Genomic DNA, 27,643 nt, shown 5'->3' on the forward strand with positions numbered 1-27,643 from the left:
TGGGTGGGAGGCCAAGGAAGAGGAGGGGGCTACAGACCCCAGCACAGTAGTAGGGGGCGCTGTGCTGCAGGGAGCAGGGTGGGGAGCTCAGCAGAGGGTGCGCTCCCCATAGCCCCAGTGCAGTGGTGGGGTGCGTGCCATCTGCAGGGCAGGGGTCAGCAGGGGGCACACTCCCTCTAAGCCCCAGGACTGACCACAGCAGTGGGCTGTGGCACTGGGGGATGCTGTGCTGGAATAGCAGATGAGCAGCCCTGCTCCTGGCCAGGTGCTGGGAAGGGGAAAGGCCCTTGGCTCCTGAGATTTCTGGGCCCAGGGGAAGGAGCCACCCCCTGAATCCCCATTGCCTGACATACCCCACCCCGTGACATGGGGCAAGGCTGCCCCACTCACCCCTCTGTAGCACACGAGGGACACCTAGTGGATGCAGCTTGTGTGACTGGTGCCCCTGGCTGTAACCCAGGCCCAGCTTTCTCCATGCAGCCCCAGGGCCCCAGGGCAGTGGGGAGCAGGTGGGGGAGCTTTGCTAGAACCAGCCGTGGAGCCGTATCACTGCTGCTCGACCTCTGGAGCCAGGTCTCCCCAGGGAAGAGAGGCCAAAGGCCAATAGCTGCCCCTAGCACAGGACAATTCCTGGGCCTGGGGAGCACACGGCTGCTCTAACGGGTGCTAGGCTCAGGCCAAGGGATCCCCATCCTGGGCAGAGGTAGGTATTAGCCAAGCTAGGACTCCAGCCCTCTTGCAGGGAGGCTAGATTGCGTAAGCTGGGAGCAAGCACTGTAGGACCTGAGCTTCCCCCAGGGAGAAGGCAGAGGCAGGCGTGATGAGCCCCGGGGCACTGTACAGGCCTGGTTCCTGGCCGGCCCATTTGATGGGGCTCAGATGGGTGAAGGGCCCAGTAGTGGGCACCATGAGGAACGAGAGGAGCCTCAGCTTTTATTGGGGAAGCCAGGGACAAGCTGAGGGCTTAGTTTTTTTCTTTAAAATGAAAATGTCAGTCAGTCTGAGAGTGTGAGGGGGTGGCAAAGCAATGCCGAGGGGCAACGTGGCTTGCATTGCTCTACTCCACCTGGCTTTGGCCCAGCGAGATCAGAGCTCCAGGAGCAGCCTTCACCCTTAAGAGACGTTGGATGTTTCAGTGCCACGAGCGAGAAGCCAGGATGGGCCTGCAGCCCAGGCCCTGGCCACACGGTGTTGGGAAGAGGCTGGGCCGAGCCCCCTGGCTAGAAATTTTTATTCCCAAGCTGCAGCCAGGATCCTAGCGGCCTGCAGCAAGCACACACAATGTGATGCGGTGCTCTGGGGGAGGGGAACTGAGGCAAAAGGCAAAGCAGTGGGGCTCCTGTGGAAATGAGGGAAAAGCTGCAGCAATCCAGGGGAGAGTTGGGGGTGGGGGGGAGAAATTCTCCAACACAGGGACAAGTGAGCACATGCACAGAGCAGGCTGAAGAGCTCAGGGGAGAGACCTGACAAGGGGGCAGCCCTGGGTGCTGGACAGCCCAGGAAGCGATGGTTCCCCAGGGCTGGGCTTCTAGGGGACTGAGTCTCAAGAGCACTGTCCTTCTAAACGCCAGACGCATCCTCAGGCGGGGCTCAGAGCGCTGAGTGAAAGCCTCATGCAGTGCTGGGAGGGGAGTGAATGGGTCCCCAGAGAGGGGCTTGGAGAGGGCAGGTGCTGGGAGCTCAGGAAGGCACCAGGCTAGCATCTCTGCTCACACAGAGGACAGAGAGGTGCTGGTGTCTCACTCATAGCAGTTGGGAGCAGGGTGCATCTCATGGAAATGACCTAGAGCCCCTTGGGGCTGGGCAGTAGAGGAAGGGCCCTTGGCTCAGGCTGTTCCCCACCCAAACAGGTTTGGCAGATGCCGGCTGTTCAAAGAGATGCAGAGCCCTGCACTTGGCCTGGGCTAGGGGCTTGCGCTGCCCCAGCCGGGACTGAGGCTGTCAGGCTAAGGGGCTCCCTGTACTAGGGATGAGGGGCTCCAGCAGCGAGGCCTGGAGGGCAGCAGGCATGCAGCTAGGACTGCCCATTAGGGGTGCAGAGAGAGGAGGGCAAGGGCAGAAGGGAGAGATTCGAGGGACTCTCCTACGCTGTAAGCAGAGCTCTGCAGAGGTCCATGCTGGCCCGACACTGGCTCTTCCAGCTCCCACAGCCCCCTGCTGCAGTGTTTAGAAACAGCCCCCGACTCCATGCAACCCTGGAGATTAATGGTTGGTGGTAGGGAAGCCGTTTAAAGTCAAGTGGCCCCTTCCTTCTGGGGAGAGATGGGCCTTAGCAGGGAGTGCCATGAGGAATCTACCAGCCCTTTTCAGAGGCACTGTGCCACGAGCCCCAGGGTTCCCTTCAGCGGAGCACAGTAGAGCACACACCAACATCCCTCTCTAGTGTTTCCCTGTCCCCGCACTAGAGCCAGCCCTGGCGGGCTCAGCCAGGCAGCCAGTGCCCGTGATTCAGCCAAGGCCCAGTTTGAAAATCCAACACTGGGTTCCTTTGACAGCAGCTGCGGGGTGGACATGCAGGAGGGGCATGAGGGATGTACGTACCATGCTCTGGGGTTTGTTAGCAAGGTGGCAGGGATCTGGGGTTACACAGCTGGGAACAGGCTCCGTGGCAGATTAACACACAGGCCCACGAAATCATGGCCGAGGTCCCCACCAAAACCTTGCCACTCACCCCTCTCCCCCGAGGCCCTTTTTGACAAAACTGGGCATTTGTCAGGATGTCTGGTTCAGGGCTTAAAAAGGGGACGGTCCTGGCCAAAACAGGACGTATGCTCAGCATAGGCTGTGGTACAGCAGCCCAGGCTCCCTGGGCAACTCTTGGGGAGCCCCAGCCCCTCCACCTACCCTAGCAGCCCCAAAAGCAACTCCTGGCCTGTCCCCCTGGGCGTGCTGCCCAGGGCAGGGGGAGGGTCCAGGGCTCCCCACAGCAGACAAGACTCCCTGGGCAGTTCTTACCGTGGAACAGCTCTGGCTTCGGGCCAGGCCAGGGGAAAAGCGTGAGGGATCCAAATGTTCTTTGTGCCTAGGGCTCCACTGAATCTTAATCCACCTGAGCGGGCTACAGTGCCAGTGGCCCGAGGCTACGACCCAGCCGGTCAGTAGCGATTGAGGACGTTAGCCAAAGAGGCTCTGATCTTTGGGAAAGAACCGCCACAGGCAGAAGGAAAAAGGAACTGTCTCCTTCTTATGGAGAACCTAACTGCATCCCCTGCTGCTGGCAGCTTTTCTCTGCGAGGGAGAGGTGTGCTTGCAATGTCCCTCCTCCTGGCTCTGCCAACCCCAGCTGCTCCCCTGAGCCAGATACAAGGCAGCATGGCAACCCCGCAGGGAGGGGGTGGGCTAAGGACAGAAGCTAGCAGAGGCTGATTGCCGGACCTCCTGAGCTGGCTGGCGCTTGGGGCTTTTGGGGTAGTGTTGGGATGGAGTTGGCCACTCAGGAGGGCACAGAGACTGCAGCCCCTCAAGGACAGGGCAAGGGGGAGTTAAAACCCAAGCACCCTGCAGAGGTATTTCAGTGAAAGGCAACAAGCCAGAGTGACGAACAAGGATTTCAGGCGTGGGCATTTAGTTTACAAGGTCTGTAGTTAAGTACGGAGACAGGAGGTGAGCAAGAGACAGACAGCATGCTGCAGCAGCTGCGTGGGGTCTAGGAGAAGGCCTTGTAGGCGTCCAGGTTGAAGGCGGTGTCCAGCAAGCGCTGGAGCTCAGTCAGGTGGGTCTTCTTGTTGCCAGTGGCTGGTGCAGCAGCTGGGTCGCGGCCGGCGTACCTATGGCAAGGGAGGGAGAAGCAGCAGCTCAGATGAGGGCCAGCACAGGGACGGGACGTTACACTGGACTCAGGTCTGGGATGGCTACATACAGGCCTGGTCTAGCAACAGGAAAGCTGGATGGAAGAGAGGGCCAGAGGCTGCCAAGATCTAGTCACCTAGCCTAGAAAGAAATGCTGTATCATGTGCAGACCCCAAAGCCCAACGCTCACCAACCAGGGACCAGCCCCTGCTGCCTACAGCGTCCCCCACTTGGCTGTTAGCCACAACACAGACCCTGTATCAAGCTCTTGTCCCTCACCCAGTTACCATCTTGTGGAGAGAGCAATGAGATCACCATGCCCACTGTGACCTTATTATGTTGTATGTGAGCCTACGTGAGTCTTACTGTTTTGCATGAATGCTGTGTGCGCCTCAGTTTCCGTGTGAATTGCACCAATGCCTAGATGGTGGGAATAGGGGTGTGTGACTTTTGCTGGGACCCTTGGGGGCAGGTGAGGAGGCTCCAGCTGCCGGCACACAAGTGATGGCCGATGCCTTTCATAACCTGAGACCCAGGTGACACGTTGTCGCGGAAGGGGGACAAAGACCAGGAGGAGGGGGAAGGGGTGTCAGAGGTCGGGTCACTGGAAGCTGGGCCAGCTCCTGTTTGGGACCCTGAGGGGGGAGTCTAGGGTGTCTGGCCTGGGGTCCCCCCACCCCAAGATGGAATTGGCTGAAAGTCACTGATTTCTGTGCTAACAAGCTCTGTTCTACACGGTGTTCCTGCTGACTAATAAACCTGTGTTACACGCTGGCTGAGAATCACAGCTGACTGCAGAGTGGGGGTGTAGGGCCCTCTGGCTTCCCCAGAGGTCCCGTCCAAGTGGACCTGTCAAAGGGAAGTGTATGATATGAACAGGGATGCTGAAAGCTCCGAGGTCAGTCCCAGGGAGGCCGTAGCCAAGGAGGCTTTTTGCCCTGGACAGCATGTCCTGAGGGGAGTCACGCCACCCCAGAGTCCTGGCTGGCTTCATACAGAGCAGTTCCAGAGCATCGGGCCTGTGACTCTGTCACACCCACCCAAGAGACCCCCCTCCCCAGCCCACATTACCTACCCCCAGTGCCACTGAGAGATCTCCATCCCCGCTCCCACATGATACTGAAATCCACTGGGGAGCTGGTGGCCTCAGATGTACCACCCATGGCACCAACTGCCCATCTGTGGGGAGGTCCCGAGAGCAGGACAAGGTGTGGCTGCCACCCGCGGCAGTAGCCCGTCACGGTGCAGAGGGGTGGCCCTTACCACACGGGCTTGGCGCGGTCGATGGTCGTGCGGAGCCGGGGTTTCACATAGTCGTAGTAGCCCTGGTTCTTGTGCTCCTCCTGGCACCAGACCAGCTCGGCATTGGGGTACTTCAGTGCTTCCCTCTGGAGGAGGTCGAAGGGGAACGGGGACAGCTGCAGGGGAACGGGAAGGGCTCAGTTCCACTGGGGCACACAAGCCTGGGGGAGCCAGGAGCGGAGGCGGGGCGCAGGCAGCTACAGGTGGGCTGTGCAGTGGACCATGCAGCCTCCATGCTCACTGTTCAGCCTGTGCTGCCTCAGTAGCATCTCCCGACCCCACATGGCTCTGACATTACACACTTAGAGGATCTGGGGTCGCCTAGCGTGAGCCTGAACGACCCTTCCAGGCCCAGGAGATTGTATGGTGGGATGCCCGCTGGGCTGGCCAGCACCACTCCCTCCCGCCACCAACGGGCTCTTCCCTGCAAACCTGCCCAGATACCCCAGCTCTGCCCTCGCTGCCCACCCAGGGGTGCTGCGCAGTGTCTCCTGGACTCAGACTGAAGACACAGGATCGAGCTGGGCCCTCCGTCCATCCCTTCTCAGGTGTGGTGATGGCGTATTTCTGCCTGCTCTCCGCCCAGAGGCTGGGCTGGGACGTTAAGCAGTGGGAGTGGGACGTGGGACAGAGCGCTTTGTGTCTGAGCCACAGCGGACATGTTGTGGATTAAACTCCTCATGGCTCCCAGGGACGTTGAGCAAGCCAGCAATGGGCCTGACTATTGGCCCCTGGCCTACGTGGAGCCCCCTGGGGTACAGACACGCTCACCTGCTCCACCCTGGTGATGGCCACGTCTGGCTCCATGTCCCGGGTCTTGCGCTCTCGGGTGAGCTCGTAATACACTTTGCCGGTGCAGAAGAGCACCCTCTTGACGTTGTCAGGGTTCTGGGCTGCAGGGCCACTCTCAGGGATTACGCGCAGGAAGTTAGTGCCTGTAGCAGAGCACAGACAACCGTGGGGGACATGCCTCAACATCCCAGGGGCCACACATGGTGGGAGGGAGAATGCTAATGGGGGCCAGCTACAGGCCTGGACCCTGTGGAATTGGCTATGCCTGCAGAAGGACTGGGCTAGCTCAAAGATGATTAAGGCCTAGAGACCCCACAGAGATCAGGGCCCCACTGAGCTGGGGCTGTGCAGGGAGAGAGACGGGGGAAACAGTCTGAAGCACACACCATCCTGGTGCAGTTCTGGACTGTCATACATGTGGACAGGAGCCAGAATCCAGAGAGACCTGGGAACAGGGCGGGGTCCTGTAAAGACAAGGACAAGTGCAGAGTCCTGGACTTAGGACGGAAGACTCCCATGCACTGCTACAGGCTAGGGACCGAGTGGCTAGGCAGCAGTTCTGCAGAAAAGGACCTAGGGGTTACAGTGGACAAGAAGCCGGATATGAGTCAACAGTGTGCTCTTGTTGCCAAGAAGGCTAACAGCATTTTGGGCTGTATAAGTAGGGGCATTGCCAGCAGATTGAGAGATGTGATCATTCCCCTCTATTCGGCATTGGTGAGGCCTCATTTGCAGTACTGTGTCCAGTTTTGGGCCCCACACTACAAGAAGGATGTGGAAAAATTGGAAAGAGTCCAGCGGAAGGCAACAAAAATGATTAGGGGGCTGGAGCACATGACTTATGAGGAGAGGCTGAGAGAACTGGGATTGTTTAGTCTGCAGAAGAGAAGAATGAGGGGGGGGATTTGATAGCTGCTTTCAACTACCTGAAAGGGAGTTCCAAAGAGGATGGATCTAGACTGTTCTCAGTGGTAGCAGATAACAGAACAAGGAGTAATGGTCTCAAGTTGCAGTGGGGGAGATTTAGGTTGGATATTAGGAAACACTATTTCGCTAGGATGGTGGTGAAACACTGGAATGGGTTCCCTAGGGAGGTGGTGGAATCTCCTTCCTTAGAGATTTTTAAGGTCAGGCTTGACAAAGCCCTGGCTGGGATGATTTAGTTGGGATTGGTCCTGCTTTGAACAAGGGATTGGACTAGATGACCTCCTGAGGTCCCTTCCAACCCTGATATTCTATGATTTATGAAAGAGAAGACAGACACTGCCCTCTTGTGGTCTGAACCCTGCTCTGCATCTCTCCGGTTCACTTGCACCCTTGGACACTGGCAACACCCTTCATACCTGGCAACATATCATCAAAGCTGGAGCGGGCTTCGGGGTGGCGCAGCAGCGACTTTGGAGTGAAGATGATCAGCTGGAAGATCAAGGCAAGGCAATCAGATGGGGCTGGAAATAGCCTTTCTGGCACACAAGCTGCACATTGCGGACTGGATCATCACTACGAGAGCCAGAGCACAGACCCTCCCTCCACACCCCACTGTCTTTGGTCAGCTAGTTCCAGCCTGGCCCCTGCCCAGCCCCCTAATTCAAGTGCCATTGATGAACTGTACATTTAACCCAGGCAGGAATCACACGAATGTCTCAATTCTCCCATGCCGCCAGAGAGAAAGACTGAAGCCAAAGGTTGCTCTGGGGCAGGGCAATGTGAAGTGGCGTGCAGAACTCTGGCGCTGTCGGCAGGTCTGGTTGCGGGTCGCTTTCTTTGCACAGCAGTCAGCGTTACTTTCTCCTCTAGCCCTTTTGTTATGGAATAACGCGCAGGCGGCTCACAAATGCCGCTGCCCAGATAGAAGGACAGGCGTTTCTAGTCTGGGCAGAGCTCAGCTGAACCTTGGCAGACATGGTTATTTAATAAGTGCCAGTCACAGGGCCCCAGTGTGCTTGGTAACGTACAGCTCACCTGTAACAGTGACCACAGCACAGATCAGCAAGCACAGACTGCCCAGCCTTTAACAGGACTTTACCCCCATACTGGTAAAAAGCAACGAAGAGTCCTATGGCACCTTATAGACTAACAGACGTATTGGAGCATAAGCTTTTGTGGGTGAATACCCACTTTCTCAGATGCATGTACATGTGTCTGAGGAAGTGGGTATTCACCCACAAAAGCTTATGCTCCAATCAGTCTGTTAGTCTATAACGTGCCACAGGAGTCTCACTTTTTACAGCTCCAGATTAACACGGCTACCCCTCTGATACTTAATATTGGTGTCTCTTATCAGGTAATAGACCTTTACCAAGGGTTGTTAGTACCTATCCATTAACCAGGTAAAGGGTAGAGCACAGAGCTGGTCAGACAACTGGGAGTTTTTGGCAAATTATTTCAATCCTGAAATGCCACCGTGGGAGTAGTAGTTCTCTATAGGCTGGGCTCCCGGATTGGACTACATCTCCCATGATGCATGACAGTCACCGCTCTTGGTAAGAGGAAGCTATACTCTATGGCAGTCACGAGGCTGTAGTGCATTATGGGAGATGTAGTCTGGCTGGGGAACCTAGCTCATAGAACATGAAGCACCTGAATAACAAGTCCCACGAGGCACCTCAGCAGCATTCCAGAATTGAAGTATTTTAGTTTTAGGGTGTTCAGGTTTTTTTTGTTTTATTTTTGGACAAAAATTTTGTTCTTTTGCATGGAAAGCAAACACATTTTGCAAAAAATTTTGTTTGGTCAAAATCTCAACTTTCAACAGTTTTGGTGGAAAATTTGACTAGCCCTACTGGAGCACTTGAGAAGTTAGCTTCAAATCCAGGTCCTAAGCCCTCCCGGCACCAGCACCCATGCCCCACCCGCCAAGCATTGGCTTTAACCTAGCACTTGAGCTACAAGACAATGATGTGTGGCCAGGTCCCTACCAGGGCAGTGTCTAGAGCTCACTGACCGGTTTCCGGAACGGGAGGTGTATCTGCCTCCGCAGGACGTGGAAGAAGTTCGCTGGAGTGGAGCAGTTTACAACAATCCAGTTGCAGTCGTACAGCTGGCGAACGTCAAAGTCATCAAGTTTCTACAAGCACATGAGAAGTAGAAACGGTTTAGACAAAATCATGAATGTCCCACATTAACATCCTGCATTTACATCTGCTGGCAGCTCCAGTATGAGCAGAGAGAGGCTATGTGAGTCAACTGGAGTACCCCAATATGAGGGCCAGGAGTTTCTCTTGCTCATCACTAGCCCAGGACCAGTGGTTAGCTGAATGCAGCGGCCCTAACCTGCAAGCTCAACCTAGAGTGTTTCAAGTCCAGGCAAATTGGGAGAACTTGGCTCTTAAAAGTCAAGTTTAGTTAAGTGCTTCACTTTAGTTTTTCCATTTCAACTGAGGTAGGATTTTAGCAGCAGGTATCTCAAAGCCACTGGAGTCCCGGCTCTATACTGTCCATTGCTTTCGCTGCCTAGCAGAGCTTTTAGGACACTGCTCAGGAATGAACACAGCAAATTCTGGGCCAGTGTAACTTTCTGCTTTCCCTTTTACATTATCCTCTCAGGTGGTTTTCAGCCTACCCTGGCCTCTTAGTGCCTCCGTGTCCCTAACCCAAAAAGGGACTGCCTCCCTAAGTGCATGGGCCAGCTATGTAGACAGTACAGGCTGAGAGCAGGAGAGCTGCCATGTTTGCACAGGGCTTTGGAGCGCACTTCGAAATACTCCGATAAACCCCCGGCTATGGAACCGGGAAATCGCTCCCTAATAAAAAATGAGCAAATGGGCCTGAGAGCGATGGGTGTGACTCTGATGACAGCTTTTGGGGAAAGCCAAGGAGGAAAGAGCAGAAGCCATGGAAACAGAGTTCCATGCACTGGCCTTGCTTGGTTTACAGCCAGCCTTTACTGCCCCACATTAGCGCACTAACCAGAGCTCTGCTCCTTCTGTGCTAACACAGCAACGGACATTTCCGAGTCCCCTTCGATAACCCAACCTAAGTCTTCCGGACTCTGGGGGCAGAGGAAGCCCAGGAGTCACCAAACGTGAGTCACCAGCACAGCACTGCTTCCTATATCCTGCTCCCCCTGGCCTGCTGCCCAGAATCCAGGTGCCCTGTAAAACTGTTCCATGTGTTACCATCCCATCCGCAAAATCCCCCAAAGCTGTTTCTGGAAGCCTTTGCTGTGTAGTGATCAGAGTCAGGGACAGAGCAAGTGCTCCAAGATGCAGGAGGGGAGAGATGGGAAAGGCCCCAAAGGGGAAGAGAGTGAGTTTAGCACAGCCAGACACTTACGGGGAAGACATCTGGATCGTCATTGCACATCTGCAAGAATCGCTCTGGTCTGGCTGACGAGTGCTCAGGACCCTGTGGGCACAATCAACAAGAGGTGAAGCGAACCTCACATGAGTTTCCTTCTGTAGGAGAGCTCTTCATGCCTCGCAGAGCAGCTGGCCACAGAGCCAGCTGATGCTAGTCACTGTTTGAGGAGGACCTTGGTATGTGCTGCCCAACAGGATTTCACTCTGGTTTAAAAGTTTTGTTTTTACTAAGAAGTAGGTCCAACAGCTGCAGCCGTCCCTTAGTACTGAACTTTAGGCTCCACTCCCCTGGCCCCAACAAGCCCCTGTGCCAAGCCCTATTGCTCCCAATCCTCTTCCATTCAGCCGTACACTCTAACCTGTAGAGGGGCTGGCACTGCTCCCAACCACATGGAGTCCAGGCCCCTCTGCAGGCTGTTAACACACAGCTGTATGGGAAGCAATGACATAGGCTGGTGCAAGCCAGGTGACACAGGCAAAGAGGTGGGTGATCTCCGAATTGCAGGACTACCCCAATGCTCCCAGGTGACTGGTCGCATAGAGACCTGGTCTGTGCAGGGGAAGTGTCCTGGGGTGCTACGGGAACCGTGGCATTGAGCTGTCAGTGCTGCCCAGAAAGATGGAAAGCGAGTGCATCCTTACCATGCCCTCCATGCCATGGGGCAGCAGCAGCACGATGCCATTCTGTCTCACCCACTTGGCCTGGCCAGGGCAGATGAACTGGTCAATGATGCACTGAGCAGTGTTGTGGAAGTCACCGAACTGGGCCTCCCAGAGGACTAAGGCATTGGGACTGGCCATAGCAAAGCCCAGCTCGAAACCTGCAGAGAAGAGAGAGGAAGAGTGAAGAAGCCATATCCACCAGCACCTGGCACAGACAACCGAGCACTAACTAGCCCTGTGGCCATCGCGAGCCAGGCGGAGACTCCCCAGTGACACTAACCTAGGACTCCGTACTCTGACAGGGAGCTGTTGCAGACAGTATAAGGAGCCTGGTTTGGCCAGAGGTGATTCATGGGGATACAGGTCCTCTTGTCTACGTTCTGGTCATGCAGTACATGGTGACGATGGCTGTGGGAGGAAACAACGGCCAGCAGTAATATTACTCAAGTGTTACCCTAGCCAGTGGGTCAGAGCAAGTGCCTGCATGCAAGTGGCCACCTGGCTCACGCTGCTCTGTTGACAGGCTTGGCTTGCAACTGCAGAATGCAATGAAGCCAGGTTACGATCATATCTAGGAGCTGCCCATACTAACACCATTAAGTGCTGTGAAAGAGACCCCTCCACCCCCAATTTGGGCTCCCCCCTTGCCTTTCAGCAGAGCTCCAGCACAGCAGGCAATCCAAGGCTGGCCTCTTCTACTCCCCACTCAGCAGCCTCTTGAGGAGGGCTGGAATCACCTTTTACGGGGGGAAACTGCCGGCTTTACCTGAATGTCCCCCTCTCGACATCCTGGCCGCTCAGTCGGATGTGGATTCCCTCTTTGAGGAGGGAGCCAAACGCCATATACTCTGCCAAGGCCCAGTCGACTGTCCTGTTCTTAACCAACGTCCCACGGGTTTTCAGAATCCGGCTCAAACCTGCAGAGAAAAAACACAGTTTGCAGCCCGCTGGGGAGAACTGCAGTGACGTACTATGCAAGCAGCCGTAGGCTGGGTCAAGACGGCTCACGCTATCAACCCATCTATCGGCAGTCTGGATTCCCTGACACGCACATGCTCTGGACATAAAGGGACAAAGGGGAAGTGGACTGTTCCAGCCTAGCACAGGGCAAAGCACATACAGGTAAGGAGCAGAGGAGACCAGCTCTGAAAAACAACTGGAGTTGCTGGCCATTCTCTGTTTTCTTTAACTAATGTGCTTTTCACTGAGCCAACTTCACCTGCATTAGGAGCACTCACTGCCAGACATCACTGCCCAGGAGAGGAGACCTGAACTCTAACCTCAGAGGAGTCCAAGTGGTAGTGGAGAGAACAGTTTCTGAGAGCTGGGTCAAAAGCATGGGCATTGCCAGGCCCACGGCCAGAAGGTCCTGGGGATGAGGAGTCATGTCACCAGACTGTGGAACTCACAAGAAGCTCTAAAAGTCAAGAACTTTGCCAGACTGAATCTTTGAATCTTGCTATCTCTGTAAGTACCAGCTGGAGAGACTTTGGGCACTGCCACAAGGAATTTTTTTTTTTTTTTTTTTTTTTTTTTTTGAGAGGAAGGATGGGACACTGGGTTCAAGTCCCTGCTCTGCCACAGGCTGCCTGCGTGACCTGAGCTAGTCCCTTAGCCTCTCTGGGCCTCAGTTCCCCCTCTGAACAATGGCGATATCAGCCCTGCTTGCCCCCCAGAGGTATGAGAGGATAAACACATTGAAGATGGGAAGCATCTCAGATACTAGTGATGGGGGACAGATAAGCACCCTCAGAAGTCTCACTAGCACTCATCCCCATCCCAACCATCATACTTTGGGCCTGAACCACCACATGGAAGTCCCCATTCACTCAGATTTGAAGATCAGAAGGGACATTAGATTACCTAGTCCTGTACAGCAGTGGTTCTCAAACTAGGGCCGCCGCTTGTTCCGGGAAAGCCTCTGGCAGGCCGGGCCGGTTTGTTTACCTGCTGCATCCGCAGGTTTGGCCGATCATGGCTCCCACTGGCCGCAGTTCGCCACTCCAGGCCAATGGGGGCTGCAGGAAGGGTGGCCAGCACGTCCCTTGGCCCGTGCCGCTTCCTGCAGCCCCCATTGGCCTGGAGCAGTGAACCGCCAACAGTGGGAGCCGCGATCGGCCGAACCCGCTGACGCGGCAGGTAAACAAACCGGCCCGGCCTGCCAGGGGCTTTCCCTGAACAAGCGGCAGCTCTAGTTTGAGAACCACTGCTATACAGCACACAGGCCATGGAATTTCATCCAGTTACCCCTTCACTGGCCCAACAACTTGTGTATGACTAAAGCATCTCCAGAAAGGCAGCCAGTCGGTCTGAAGACACCAAGAGAGGGAGAACCCACCATTTCCTTTAGTAGCTCGTTCCAATAGTTAACCATTCTAGCAGATCTTCTCCCTCCCACTCCCCAGGCTGGCCTATGGCCTCAGTCTACAGCACCAGAGACCATGACTCCCTGTAGATCGTGGTGGAACAACTCTCACTCACGGCATTAACCATATCCTCTACCCCGTAAAGCATCCAGCTCTACAAAGAATAAACCCCTAGAGACTAGGGTGCCAGGGGCATCTACTCCAGCACATTTGTACCTCCATGAATTGTGAAATTCTCAACAGGCACTGAGCTGGCCACCTTGCCTATATGGGCCAAGTCTTCTTCATTCAGACCAGTAGAGGGACAGGTCATGCTCCGAGGCTGGCCCTCGAGAGTGAAGAAACCTGGGAAAGAAGGAGAGATCATCTGTGACCTGGTGAAGGCCAGGCTGGCTCTGTAGTAAGAGCATTTGATGACTGTTACAGGCCCTTCTGTACTCTCTGATGTGGAAGAGGATTTGGGATGCAGAGCAAATCCAGAGCTGCTCCACCTCTGTCAGTCCCCCATGCTTTCCCGATGGGTGCATTTTCTTCACCAGGCTGGAATGGTGTATTTCCCACTCTCTTCATTACACATCCTTGGAGACACACAGCTCCTATCTGCACCAGAAGTCGAAGGTCTAATCCACTGGAGGCAGAAGTGGTTCCTGAATTGTGGCCATTTGTCAGGGAAACTGCTAGTTACTTACCAGGCCAAGGGGAATCCAGCCAGTGCTTGATGTGTAGGATTTTTTCATCCTTGGATCTGGCATGGGCCTCTTCACAGATCCTATCATACTTGGAAATTTCTTCCTGAGAGCAATAGGGCAGAATATTGTTACTGAGAAGTAGCCAAAGTAAGAGCGCTGGGGTTAAAGGCCGTGTCTCTTGTTGCTGCTCCCTCTCCATTTCAGCACAAGTCTACGTGGATCCCAGAGGGGCACTGTCACATCCAACTCCTCTTCAGACACTTTCAACTCTACTTTAAATTCATGGAGGTTAAGTCCATTAATGTCTATTAGCCAGGATGGGTAAGGAATGGTGTCCCTAGCCTCGGTTTGTCAGAGGGGTGGAGATGGACGGCAGGAGAGAGATCACTTGATTATTACCTGTTAGGTTCACTCCCTCTGGGGCACCTGGCACTGGCCACTGTCGGTAGACAGGATACTGGGCTAGATGGACCTCTGGTCTGACCCAATACGGCTGCTCTTATGTTATGTACTCATTGGTTAGGACCTGGACCACAAATGAGCCTCACACCACATTCACGGCTGCTGCACGCTGCCATGCTTGTGCCTGACCATAGAACATTAGGAACGAGAGGTCAGCACTGCCAGGGCACTGCCTACTGCTGGCTGTGCGCCAGTTAAGAGCTTATGTCCTTCGCTGATGCCAAAGCTACATAAGATACAAAAACCAGTTCCAGTGAGGCATCCCAAATACCCCTGACATTAGGAAATGCCACAGCCAGCGAATGGGTCTGAATGCTCAAGAGGCAGAATAAAGCACTTTTAATTTAGGTCCCATTGACACAGTGCCAGCAACTATGTAAGGGGCACTGGTACAATACTGTCTGATCTTATAGTGCAGGCAAGGCTAAGCCAGGAGTCCCCTGGGTCCTGAACTATGTCTATAGCCCTGCTAAAATCCAAGGGTGAAACCCTGGCTCCATTAAAATCAAAGGGAGTTTTGCCATGGACTTCAGTGAGGCCAGGGTTTCACCCCAAGACTGCAGCATGGCTTAAACACAGTTAATTACTGCTGTGCTCCAAACACACTGAAGGGGGAACGATGCTGGCACAATTACTGTATTGTAAGTTGGTAACCAAAATGGTAGCATGTAAAGCGTAGATTGGACCACAGACCTTATTCACACTGGGACTATAACTGTACCAGCTACAACTGGGTTTAAATGGAGTCTGTGTGTTTGCAGGACCAGTGCAGAGAGGGATTTTTTGCCCAAGAGCCAGGTTCTAACCAGCAGCATGGATGGGCTTGTGCTGCTCTCAGAAACAGCTTTAGCTTCTTTAGTCAGGAGAACCTTGCTAGGAATGCTAGCAACAAGTGTTGAGGTCCCTTGGATGTCTAACTCTGAGTCCTACCTTTCAAACACATCAGCAGATCTTCAGGCACCCCTTTAGTCCTCCCCTACCCAGACCCCTTAGAGCAAAGCAATGCTACACTACACTGCTGAGTCAGCGGGGAGGGGCGCAGTCATGCTATGCAACTATGGCAACACTGGTAACCTTCATGTATTTCTTGCATTATATTAATTTGCATTTTCCCTCATTCAACATTCTTATTTGCCAACTAGATTTAAGGGGTTATGTCTGATCACTGACTGCACCTTTCTTTTAGAGCACTGGGTGACAATACCTCATACTCTGGCTGATTTACCACCCCCTCTGAAATTAACATCTCGGCGTATTTTTGCAGCACAGGTTTCTGCTTCCGGATCTGATTATACATCAATGGCTGGGTGAACATGGGTTCGTCCATCTCGTTATGACCATTCCGCCTGTAACACACCTAGTGCATTCAAGGAAAGAAAGCCATAAAAAATAGCCAATCTTCAATCCCTATGTCAGAAGCCAAAAAAGCAGTGGCATTTACATTGCTCTGTATGTGGGATGTACCCATGATGAAGGAAATCATGTACAGCCTGAAGGCAGAGGGCCTGATTCTGATCTCATTTAGACTAGTGTAAATCAGGAGTAAGTTCCACTGAAGTCAATGGAGCGACACTGGTGTAAAACTAGAGTAGCTAATGACTTAGTGGAATGGTTTCATCCCAGTTTAAAAGAAAAACTGCAGCTATTTGAGCAGTTACAGGAAAACTAGCATCTCCTTTTCTTCAAGTACAACACAGCCACATTTTCAGTGCCTTGTTTTCGCTTAAATATTTCTTTAGATGCCCTCCCCACAACTACCAGACCCAAAGAACAAAGGGTTAAGGTGCAAAGAAGCACAAGAGGGTCATTATTTATTATTTGGATTATAGTAGCACCTCTGAGCCCCAGTCATGGCCCAGGGCCCCATTGTGCTAGGTGCTGTACAAACACAGTCCAAGATGCCTCCAATAGTTCATCTGAAGAGCATTTTGTCATTTCCCCAAAAGTTCACTAAACAAAGCCAGGATTTTAGCAAAGCCTCAACTGGTTCCCAATCACCTACCAAGTCAACCACCACGTCTTTGTGGAAAGTGCTTCTCCATTCTGCTGCTACATTGCACACATACACCACTGCCTCTGGGTCATCCGCATTGACATGGAAAATAGGTGCATTCACCACCCGGGCAACGTCGGTTGGGTACGGAGAGGAACGGGCCATACGAGGGTCTGTAGTGAATCCAATCTGGAAACAGAGTAATTTGGGGCCATCATGGAAAATAGCAGAAGGCGAACACAAAAAGGTCTAGAAAATAGTTAGGCTTGGCAATCAGATAGTGCTCATCATCTGAGCATCTCAAAATGCTTCATATAGAATGGGAGGAGGGAGAGTTCCCTCTACTTTGCAGAGGGAAAACAGACAGATTTTAAGCGAGCTGTTGGCAGAGCTGGGAGTAAGTTTGCAAGCTTCCAACTACCTACCAGTCCCTGCTCTAACTACAAGACCACACTGCCTCCATGTCAGGTTAGACCAAGGAGCTATCATGATTGATAAGAGATTTTTACAACCATTTACCCCACCTGCTGGATAATAGAGCTCCAACCAGAGGGAAGTATTACAGAACAACTATTACCTTTCCTGGAGAAGGCTTCCCAGGCCAGTAAAGGGAGCCCTAGTTGTTATGTTGGTCTAGCTAGAGAAACTATCCAGGTCAGTTTTAAGTTAGCTCTGTTCTGACTTTGTTATGCTCTGTTCAGCAGAGGGAGGTCAGTCACCAGGGCAGAACATTAATGGAGTCCACATAAAGGGCGGTGCTTGTGAGAGGTAAGACTGGGTAAAGACTCTTTCAGAGAGACCATATAAAAACTTAAACAGTCCCCCTCCTTCTCCCACCGGGCTCTGCTCAGAACCAGGCTGCCCAGCATCAGGGAACGGGATATCAATCAAGCCACTGTCACCGGAGCTCAAAACAGAACAGGAGATCGAAAAGACAATTTAGGGCAGGTCTACACTACAAACTTAAGTCAACCTATGTTAGGTTGACTTACAGCCACCACTGCGGTGGTTCATGTCCACACTGCCCTCCTCCTGTCGGTGATGCGTGTCATCATCAGGAACACTTCCACCAACTTAAGAGGGACAGTGTGAGGGGGCTGAGAGCATGAGCTGTCAGCTCTGCATGCAGCTCCCTGCTCAGGAGCCCCTGGGCAGTGGGAGGCAGCTGGGCTGGGAGCCAGGACCGGGGGAGCAGCTGGGCTGGGAGAGGGGAGCCCATGTAACTGGCAGGCTGGGAGTGGGGAGACGGGACCCAGGGAGCAGTTGGGCTTTAGCTGGAGCCCCCTCCACATCCCGGGGTCGACAGCCCGGCTTTCTTGTCAATTTCAGGATGCCAGCATGGAGCCATGAACTTGATAAGAACGACAGCCAACAGCCCAGGTAAGTAACCCGCAGTGACACTGTGTCACCTTAACTACACCAACATAAGCCCTACACCTCTTGTGGAGACGGCACTTACATCAGTGGGAGCAAGGCTGTAGTGTGTACACTGACATAATTAGGCTGAAGTAACCTGTCTTATGTCAACCTAAGTCTGTAGTGTAGATCAGGCCCCAGACACTAGGGACTTCACTGTTCTAGCCCAGAGCAAGTTACCATCAGTTCTTCTTGTTCCTTAGCCTTGTCTCATAGGAGCTCTCCTACTCATGGATCTGCCTATACGCGTCCCCAGAAGCCCCAATTCCAGCAGTGAACCATAACTGGAGTTTCACAGGTACAACACAGCAGCATTTTAGTGGGAGAAGACCCTGATGCAGGGCCCCATCCCTAGGATAAAACACATCCTTGACACATGCTTACCATTGCTAGCGCACCAGCATGATACGTCAGAGACTGACAAACCACTCTCCCTGCCCTGGGCATTTAAAGTGCATGGTCTCAAAGATTCTGGCATCGGTGGAGCTGAAGGACCCAGTCTTGCAGCCAAGGGGCCCAGTTTTTACCTGGTTGTTCACAACCACGTGAACTGTCCCATGCGTGGTGTAGGATGGCAAATCGCTCAAATGGAACGTCTCATACACTATACCCTGCCCGGCAAAAGCTGCATCTCCGTGCAAGAGAATGGACATCACCTGTGGGGACAAAGGACCAAACTGAAGGCTGGTGGCTTGTTGGCTTCTTTTCAGCATTAAAGGTGCCCAGACGTGCACACAGAGGAGGCCCAGCAGTACTGGGGAAGGAGGGGCTATTGGCTAGGGTGGGGGAGCAGCTACAAGCAGGCTCTGACTGGGCATGGAAAACTCTTCTCCATCTCCCCATCTCTCTGGTGGCAGCTCCTTTGCCTCATCCTTTCCATTGTCTGTCCGTAACCTCCATGGCAAGGAAGATCTGACGCTTTAGCCCCCAGGTGACTGCACTTGGGAGTGAGGTTCCAGTTTGATGTTTCAACAAAGCTCCTCCAAGTGAGGCTGGATCTGAACAGACTATGGCTAGTGTCTCTGGTGCAATGACTCAGGAAGATACTGAGTGGATTCAGAGCCCTCCCCTCCCGAAATTCTAGACGACTACGTTAAAACTAGGGCTGTTAATCGATCAAAAAAATTAATCGCAATGAACTGCACGATTAAAAAATTAACTGCGATTAATCGCGCTGTTAAACAATAATAGAATACCATTTATTTAAATATTTTTGGATGTTTTCTACATTTTCAAATATATTGATTTCAATTACAACACAGAATACAAAGTGTACAGTGCTCACTATATTTTTGATTACAAGTATTTGTACTGTAAAAAACAAAAAGAAATAGTATTTTTCAATTCACTTAATACAAGTACTGTAGTGCAATCTCTATCATGAAAGTTGAACTTACAAATTGTAGAATTATGTAAAAAAAAAAAAAAAAAAACAGCATTCAAAAATAAAACAATGTAAAATTTTAGAGCCTGCACGTCCACTCAGTCCTACTTGAGCCAATCGCTCAGACAAACAAGTTTGGTTACAATTTGCAGGAGATAATGCTGCCTGCTTCTTGTTTACAATGTCATCTGAAAGTGAGAACAGGCATTCTCATGGCACTCTTGTAGCTGGCGCCGCAAGATATTTACGTGCCAGATGCGCTAAAGATTCATATGTCCCTTCATGTTTCAACCACCATTCCAGACGATATACGTCCATGCTGATGATGGGTTCTGCTTGATAACGATCCAAAGCAGAGTGGACCGATGCATGTTCATTTTCATTATCTGAGACGGATGCCATCAGCAGAAGGTTGATTTTCTTTTGTGGTGGTTTGGGTTCTGTAGTTTTTGCATCGGAGTGTTGCTCTTTTAAGTCTTCTCAAAGCATGCCCCACACCTCGTCCCTCTCAGATTTTGGAAGGCACTTCAGATTCTTAAACCTTGGGCAGAGAGCTGTAGCTATTTTTAGAAATCTCACATTGGTACCTTCTTTGCATTTTGTCAAATCTGCTGTGAAAGTGTTCTTAAAATGAACATGTGCTGGGTCATCATCTGAGACTACTATGACATGAAACATATGGCAGAATGCAGATAAAACAGAACAGGAGACATACAATTCTCCCCAACGGACTTCAGTCACAAATGTAATTAATGCATTATTTTTTTAACGAGCATCATCAGCATGGAAGTATGTCCTCTGGAATGGTGGCTGAAGAATGAAGGGGCATTCGAATGTTTAGCATATCTGACACGTAAATACCTTGCAACCCCGGCTACAAAAGTGCCATGTGAATGCCTGTTCTCACCTTCAAGTGACATTGTAAACAAGAAGCTGGCAGCATTATCTTCTGCAAATTTTAACCAAACTTGTTTGTCTGAGAGATTGGCTGAAGTAGGACTGAGTGGACTTGTCGGCTCTAAAGTTTTACATGGTTTTATTTTTGAATGCAGTTGTTTTTTTGTACATAATTCTACAATTTGTAAGTTCAACTTCCATCATGAAGAGATTGCACTACAGTACTTGTATTAGGTGAATTGAAAAATACTATTTTTGTTTTTTTACAGTACAAATATTCGTAATAAAAAATAAATATAAAGTGAACACTGTACACTTCGTATTCTGTGTTATATTGATTTCAATTACATTTGAAAATGTAGAAAACGTCCACAAATATTTAATAAATTTCAATTGGCATTCTGTTTAACAGTGAGATTAAAAAAAAAAAAGATTAAAAAAAATCACGATTAAAGTTAATCGCATGAATTAATGGCGATTAATTTACAACTCTAGTTAAAAATGATTCTTGGAATTAAAGGCAATTAGTGGATTATGCCAATTAACTGATCTACTGCTGAGTGTTACATTGGAACCAGTCCCAGTGGTGGATAAAGTGTACTGAGCACCAGACAGTGCCTATCTCACTTCTCCAGCTTTTGGAAAAAGGGAATCACCCTAAATGAACATGCGTGGTTGCTTTTGATTTTACTGATGACAGACTTCCCTCCCAAGTGTGGGTTGAAAAAATTCATGCGCAGAGAGAAAGGATGTGCATTTCACAAGCCACCTCAAACATTAGTGAGGACACTTCAGGTGCAGCAATTAAAATGGGAATTCCACTAGTATCTGTGTGAGGCTGCTGCCTAATCACCCTAGACATGGAGTGCTGTCTGCAGAGGCTGCCGTACCAGAGGACAGTATTTGTCTTGGTATATTCTCCATCCTCCCACAAAGGCTATTTTGGATCTCATTGAATCTCACCCGTATACCTCTCCCAGGATATTGGATACTTGTTTGTTATAAGCCAGACACTGAAGTTGCTTACAACAGCCCATTTTTTATGGCTTGTTCTTTCACATTAGGATACATGTTGAAGGACACAGCTGTTCTCTCTCAAGGAATGGATCCTCTGTTCCCCACTACCTATTCCAAGCCAAGGACACATCTCAGGATCACAGTGATCCTCGATTTACATTCAGTTCCTTCAGTTTGGTCAGGTTTATCTGGGGAGGGAGAGTTTGTTTATAGTCATTTTCTATAAGAGAAAGCGACTTCCTGCTGCACAACGTGCCTCTAGACATGCAACTCCTGGCTACGCTGAAGTCAGTGGCAAAACTCCCACCAACTGCAATGGACCCAGGACTTCACCTAGACACTTTCACACCTGGTTACTTGTTGCAGAGATCTCCTGCCGCAAAAGGGACCTCCCTCCCCATCCCCTGATGCCTTAGGCTGCATCATTGCAGCCTGACTCTCACATTACTCCCTCTCAGGTTCCTTAGTGTTATTTCTCTGTCGGTGGGGTTTGCAATTCTAGGGTGGGTCTGCTGATTTTTTTTGTTTTTAAATGGCCACCGATTTGGGATGCCTCGGTTCTCAGATACCTCAGTTGCAACACTCTGAGCCCCATTTTCAGAGGTGCTGAACACCCGCCCCGTCCCCTGACTTGAACTGGAGATTCGTGCATTTACCGTTTCTAAAAATCTGGCCTCCCACTCCAAGACACCCAAAATCAGAGAGGACATTTTGGCTGAGTCGCTACTTCCGCTGCTCGCTATGGCTCGGTTAAGTTGGAGCAGGACAGAAGCGGCACTGCTCTGACTATTGATGGAGGAATACAACAGGAGAGGGTGCTTTATGTAGGACCAGAACTCTTTCTGTGGCAGACAGCATTCCAGCTCTCTGGGGAAATTTAGAATGGAAAACAAACCACAATCTGGCTCCCTGATGGAGCAGTTTGCCTCCCTTCAGTCAGCTACGAGCCGAGTTTGAATAAACTTGTAACAGACACTGGATCAGAGATATTCGGTGCCCTTTACCTTCTTTCCTTTAGTGTCCCCACAATAAAACTGCTCTGCCTTCGTCTTGCCCATAACCACTGGATCTGCAGCCTCCAAGTGAGAGGGGTTTGCCACCAAGGAGAGGGTGATGTTCCTCTCAGTGACACGGTTAATCCTCCGGTGGTACATTCCCAAGTGGTACTTCACATCTCCCGAGCCCTGGAGAGAAAGAGCAGAGTCAAGAGAGGAGCGTGGGCGGCAGAGCTTGGGGAGATTTTGGATGAGAGCAGGAGTCCCCGATGCCTCCCGCAGTCCATAGGCTCACAGCATGGGTACGCAGCATCTGCTAGTGCCGTGTGGAGTATACAAGTGTCATGAATTTGGAGCTCTTCGGCTAGAGCTCAATTACCAGAAACACTGAACCCACAGAGCACGTGATTTGCTGATATCACAGAGTAACAGCAGCACAGAAGTGCCACAAATATTGGCCACAAAGGTGAAAATCATTTATATTGTTTAAGAACCCAGTCCTGCTCCCATTGAAGCCAAGGCAGGGCTCTTGTTTGGGTACCTAAGTACTACTAGCTTTAAGCATCCAAGGTCATAAGATAGGCCCTGGTTACCAGCTGTATTCTGTGCACCTCCGATAAGCATCTGACCTCATTTATACCCTAGAGATGGGAGAACCAAAGGGTATTGAGGGTGGGACTGCAGCCAGGAGGTAGAAGCAATGAGGAAAGGTGGCAAGTGCATGGGGTCTGGAGAGAGCAAGGGAGGTGGATGGGGCAGGGGGGAGAGGAGAGAAGAGAAGGAAGCGGGGTCTGGAAGTGGGAGATCAGGAAGAAGTGGGAATAAACTCACGAGGGTGGGAGAAAGATTGGGACAAGTGAAATAAAATTGTGTAAGTGTAAGAAGGGGCACAAATATACACAAGCTTCCCCATCCCCCCAAAAAGACAGTTACCTTTCCATAACTGGTGTTCTTCGAGATGTGTTGCTCATGTCCATTCCACAATAGGTGTGCATGCTAGCCATGTGCAGCGGTGCCGAAAGTTTTTCCCTTAGCAGTACCCGTAGGGGAGTGCCCCTAGTGAGTATGGCGCCGCCCTGGCGCAGTATAAGGGGCGCTGCGCGCATCCCCCACCCTCAGTTCCTTCTTGCCAGACCAGGAGGAGGGCAGGATGTGGAGTTCACATGAGCAACATATCTCAAAGAACACCTATTACGAAAAGGTAACTGCCTTTTCTTCTTCGAGTGATTGCTCATGTGCATTCCACAGTAGGTGATTCCAAGCTATATTGTTGGAGGTGGGTAGGAGTTCACAGACACTCGGGACGGAGCACTGCCCTGCCGAACCCGGTGTCCTCCCTGGTTTGGGAGACTATCGCATAATGCAAGGTGAAAGTGTGAACCGATGACCATGTGGCAACCCTACAGATTTCCTGAATAGGGACATGGGCCAGAAAGGCAGCCGACGAGGCTTGCACCCTAGTCGAGTGTGCCCTCACAATCGCGGTGGTGGAACTCCCGCCAGGTTGTAACAAGTATGAATAAATGAGGTGACCCAGTTGGAGAGCCGCTGAGTGGAGATCGGCCAGCCTCTCATGTGTTCAGCCGAGGCAATGAACTGTTGCGAGCACTTTCTGAATGGTTTTGTGTGTTTCAGGTAAAAGGCCAGGGCCCGTCTCACATCCAGCATGTGGAGGCAGCGCCTCACTGGATGCATGGGGTTTGGGACAGAGCACCGTCAGAAAAATGTCTTGGTCCATATGGTAGGCAGAGAGACATAACGTCTCGAGCCGCCTGCAGGGCCTCCGGCATGGAGGGCACCCGAATGTGGCCACTGGCGTCCAGGGAGGCCGGCTTTGAGTGGGCTGGGCTACTCCGCTCAACTTGAATCGGAGGCCACGAGGCCGATGGGGACTGAGAGCTGCCTAACGTGGGTCTAGTCTCTCCCCCAGTCTTGCTCTGGTGCCTTGGCGGACAAGACCTCTTCTTCGCCTTTTTAGAGTGTCCCATGGACGGGGAGTGGTGCCAACTGGTGGAGGGCACCGTTGGGTCGCCACGCACCGATGCAACAGTGCTTGGTGCTGACTTGGAGCGGTGCAGTGGTGTGAAAATGGCTTGGAGCCGAACGTCCCGCTCCTTTTTGGTCCGAGGTTTGAAAGATCTGCAAATCTTGCTGCGGTCGCTGAGATGGGTTCCCGCAGACAGCGTAAACACTCTGCGTGCAGCTCACTCACAGGCATAGACCATTTGCAAGTGTCGCACGACTTAAAGCCTGGGGCACAGGGCATGCCCCGACCCAGGCGCACTTAACTAATTCTAACTAAAGCTACTTTTTGTTTTTGTTTAAACTACAGGCACTACTAACTACGAGCTAACAGAGTCCAAGAGGGAAAACTACAGCAGAGCTGGAGCAGAGCAGTTCCGAAGCACCTTCACTGGCAGCAAGAAGAAACTGAGGGTGGGGGGAGCGCGCAGAGCCCCTTATACCGCACCAGGGCGGCGCCACTCCAGGGGTCACTAGGGGCGCTCCCCCCTACAGGTACTGCTAAGGGAAAAACTTCCGGCACCGGTGCACGTGGCGAGTATGCACACCTATTGTGGAATGCACATGAGCAATCACTCGAAGAGGAACAAGGAATTACTATAGCTGCTAGTGGCATGGCATATGGCCAAAAATCAGAACATGCTATAGAGGGGAAGTGCTCCATAAGATGATCTCTCTACCAACATATGGGCCACACTATGGAAGAAAGGGGGAAGCCTGACCTAGAAGCTCATGATAGGATAGGGACAGATCAGCCCAGCTTGTGTCAACAAACAACCATGTCTCTCTAATCCACTAGCATCTCTGACAGCGAGGTAGAGGCTACAGGAGAACCAAGATTCATAATTTACTGGACTCTCAAGACTATTTTGAAGAGGCTACCAAGTCTCACAAGAAGCTATTAAGGTAAACAAAACAGTCATGGGATAAAGTACTGTCTTGGCTTGGAAACTGGATCAACTGAGACAACACATTTAAAACAACATTTACCCTGCAGAATTCACTGCCACAAGGTATCGAGGCCATGAACTGAGCAGGATCAATCAATAACTAGTTATCCATCTGGATAAGGAGAACACCCAATGGTAAGTCACAGGATAAGAAAAACAGAAGGGTTATGAACCTTCCTGGTTCAGGGCAAGCCAACCACTAACTGACGAGGGTCAGGAACAGGCAGAGGTTTCCCGTATGGACAGGTTATTCCAGAATTGCCCACTAAGGGGATTCTTGCACCTCCTTCTGATACAGCTGGTTCTGGCCACTGTCAGAAATGGGATACCAGGCTAGATGGGACCCTAGGACTGACAACTCATGTGGTCTTCTCGTAAATTCTGCTGGGGCCTCTGCGGACAGGGATTGCCAAGTGTAGTCTGCTGTCTGGAGAAAGAGCCCCACAGCATACTGTACCTATACTCTCATGGGCTGCCTGCTTGGACTCTACTCAAACCTCACTCACCTCATCGGCAGCCTCCAGCTTAGAATCAAACTGACAGAAGATCTGCTCCAGCTCCTTCCTGATCACATTGGCGAGAACATTCAGACGCCCTCTGTGAAATCAATGCCACAGTCAGCTACAGGTGGACAGCTCGCCTTGCACTCTATGCTGCCTGTCTGGAGAGAGTGCTTCTCACCCCACCATCTATGCTTCAAACCAAGGCAAAGGACACATTCCTCTTCCTATTTTACACCAAGAACAAGCAGTTTTACTTTCCCCCACGCCCTGCCAAACTGGTGGTACAGTCTGTGGCAAGAGACTCCAGTACCCCGCGCTCCTTCTGAAGAGGAAAGCAAGGTGGGTCACCCGGCAGCACCCTGTCCCATGAGGGGTTCTTTTTGCAATACTATGATTTACTCATGCCGGACTCTGGCAGAAACAGCCACAGGAGATTCCCCTATGCTGGCAGCCACCTCAGGAAGACCATTCTTTACACTTCCCAATTAATTTGGATCCAGATGCCAGTTAAATCCATGCTGCAAGGCCAGACCTTCTTAAAACACAGGTCCAATTGCCTAGTATTGTGCACCTGAGCAACAGGGCCTCAATATCCACAGGGAACCCCTGGCTCCTCTGCAGGAAGTACAACACATACCCTAGATTAAGGGCTTACTGGGGAAACTCTATTATTCTGCAGATTCCAGCGTGCAGTTATGCAGATACTAAACAAGGGCTTGCTAGTCATTTTGTTTAGAAAGGCACAGGGTGTTCCCTGTATGTTAAGATACATTTCCTGCAGCCTTGTATAATGGGTGATGTTAGCTATGTATGGGTGATGCTAATGCCCAAGATGCATTTGAATCTCAGTTTGTTTATATAATTTTCAATCAAATTAAACTTAATAGTCTTTGGAAAAACAAACAAACAGTCATCTCAGGCTAGGAGCAAGAATTCTAGGGGAAGCCAGTTTCCCTTTACACCTCAGCCCCATCAACCAACTGCCACCTGCCTGCAGCTTTCTGCAGCTGCCCCCACCGCCAAAATATGGGGTGGGGAGATAAGGATCCTGTTACCTGTGTGGCATTCCCATGATAACATAATCCACTCCATTCGCACTTGACTTGTCAATGATCGTCTTTAGGGCTGGGATAAGCACCTCACAGCCTTCCAAGCCAAAACGCTTCTCCGAGGACCATTTCCGATGGAGGAACTCCTCAAACCTAAAAGGCAGAGTCAGATAGAAGTCAATGGTCAGACTACAGCCTATTGCATGGGCCAGAGAACCCACAGGGACGTTAGTGGGGGAGTCACAGATGGATGATATAGACTGACAGGTCACTTGTGCAAGTGATTCTTCTATGCTCCATTGGCTGTGTTGTGCCCTTATAATTATTACTACTAGGATAGCACGCACTATGTACAAAGTGCTAGCCACACCCAGCACAGTCCCTGCCCAACATTGGTCCTAATCTAAGAATGAAAGGAACATACGAAGGGCAAGAGAGAAGGATAAAATATACAATCTAAATATAGCTTTAAGTAAATGCCAAGAATTCGCATGAGCAGCCAACAGCTAGCTGGCTAACAGGCAGAGGTAGGCTAGAGTGGTGGAAACCAAAAGGGGGTCAAGATTTCAAAATGGAACGTTATAATCAAGAGCACCAAAAGCTGCAGGGGGGTGGAAGAAAAGGGCCCTGAGAAGCGGCTGCAAAGCGGGAACTTGGGAAGAGCGGCTGCAGTGAATGGAATGGAGGCAAAGTCCAAGTGGGGAGGTTCCAGGAGTTAGAGGAGAGGTGCAGGGGGCAGTGGTAGTGAATGGACATGGGGTGGAAAGGGGGAGAAGACAAAGGTAGGGAGCAATCAAAAACCTCGGTCTGTGACAGAAGAGAATAAGGAAAGTGGGGGCTGGTGGAAGACTCATTATAATCTTGTTGATCTCCTTGAAGGAGCTGAGAAGACCTTAAGCAGGGAGGGGAAAAGATGCAAGATGGGGGGCATTTCAGAAGGGAGGCAAAGGCTGAGTTTCTGTGAGCTGGAACCAGTGGGCAGTGATGAATAGCACTGTATGGAAAAGAGCAGGGTAGGATTGAAGGAAGAGAAACACACCCATAATGGAGAAA

At 51.4% G+C, this 27,643-nt stretch overlaps 1 protein-coding gene across 5 annotated transcripts in view; it reads right to left on the reverse strand.

Moving 5' to 3' along the window:
- Window positions 1–913: 913 nt before the first annotated feature.
- Window positions 914–27,643, reverse strand: part of OGDH (oxoglutarate dehydrogenase) — a 105,882-nt gene continuing 79,152 nt past the window's right edge. For 3 of the 5 annotated variants that reach the window (XM_034761593.1, XM_034761591.1, XM_034761592.1), the window contains 17 exons: window positions 26,597–26,743; window positions 25,545–25,635; window positions 22,076–22,255; window positions 18,301–18,429; window positions 16,367–16,546; window positions 15,569–15,721; window positions 13,903–14,005; window positions 13,430–13,558; window positions 11,614–11,764; window positions 11,128–11,255; window positions 10,827–11,005; window positions 10,159–10,230; window positions 8,828–8,950; window positions 7,227–7,299; window positions 5,863–6,026; window positions 5,053–5,207; window positions 3,647–3,767 (listed from right to left, as the gene is read on the reverse strand). In XM_034761593.1, the coding sequence (XP_034617484.1) occupies window positions 3,647–3,767; window positions 5,053–5,207; window positions 5,863–6,026; window positions 7,227–7,299; window positions 8,828–8,950; window positions 10,159–10,230; window positions 10,827–11,005; window positions 11,128–11,255; window positions 11,614–11,764; window positions 13,430–13,558; window positions 13,903–14,005; window positions 15,569–15,721; window positions 16,367–16,546; window positions 18,301–18,429; window positions 22,076–22,255; window positions 25,545–25,635; window positions 26,597–26,743 (2,278 nt within the window). Of the gene's footprint in view, window positions 3,768–5,052; window positions 5,208–5,862; window positions 6,027–7,226; window positions 7,300–8,827; window positions 8,951–10,158; window positions 10,231–10,826; window positions 11,006–11,127; window positions 11,256–11,613; window positions 11,765–13,429; window positions 13,559–13,902; window positions 14,006–15,568; window positions 15,722–16,366; window positions 16,547–18,300; window positions 18,430–22,075; window positions 22,256–25,544; window positions 25,636–26,596; window positions 26,744–27,643 lie in introns of all 5 variants that reach the window. The other 2 variants (XM_034761590.1, XM_034761594.1) reach the window with 2 other exon arrangements.

This window comes from Trachemys scripta, chromosome 2, assembly GCF_013100865.1.
Source record: "Trachemys scripta elegans isolate TJP31775 chromosome 2, CAS_Tse_1.0, whole genome shotgun sequence".
Classification (NCBI taxonomy): Eukaryota; Metazoa; Chordata; order Testudines; family Emydidae; genus Trachemys; species Trachemys scripta.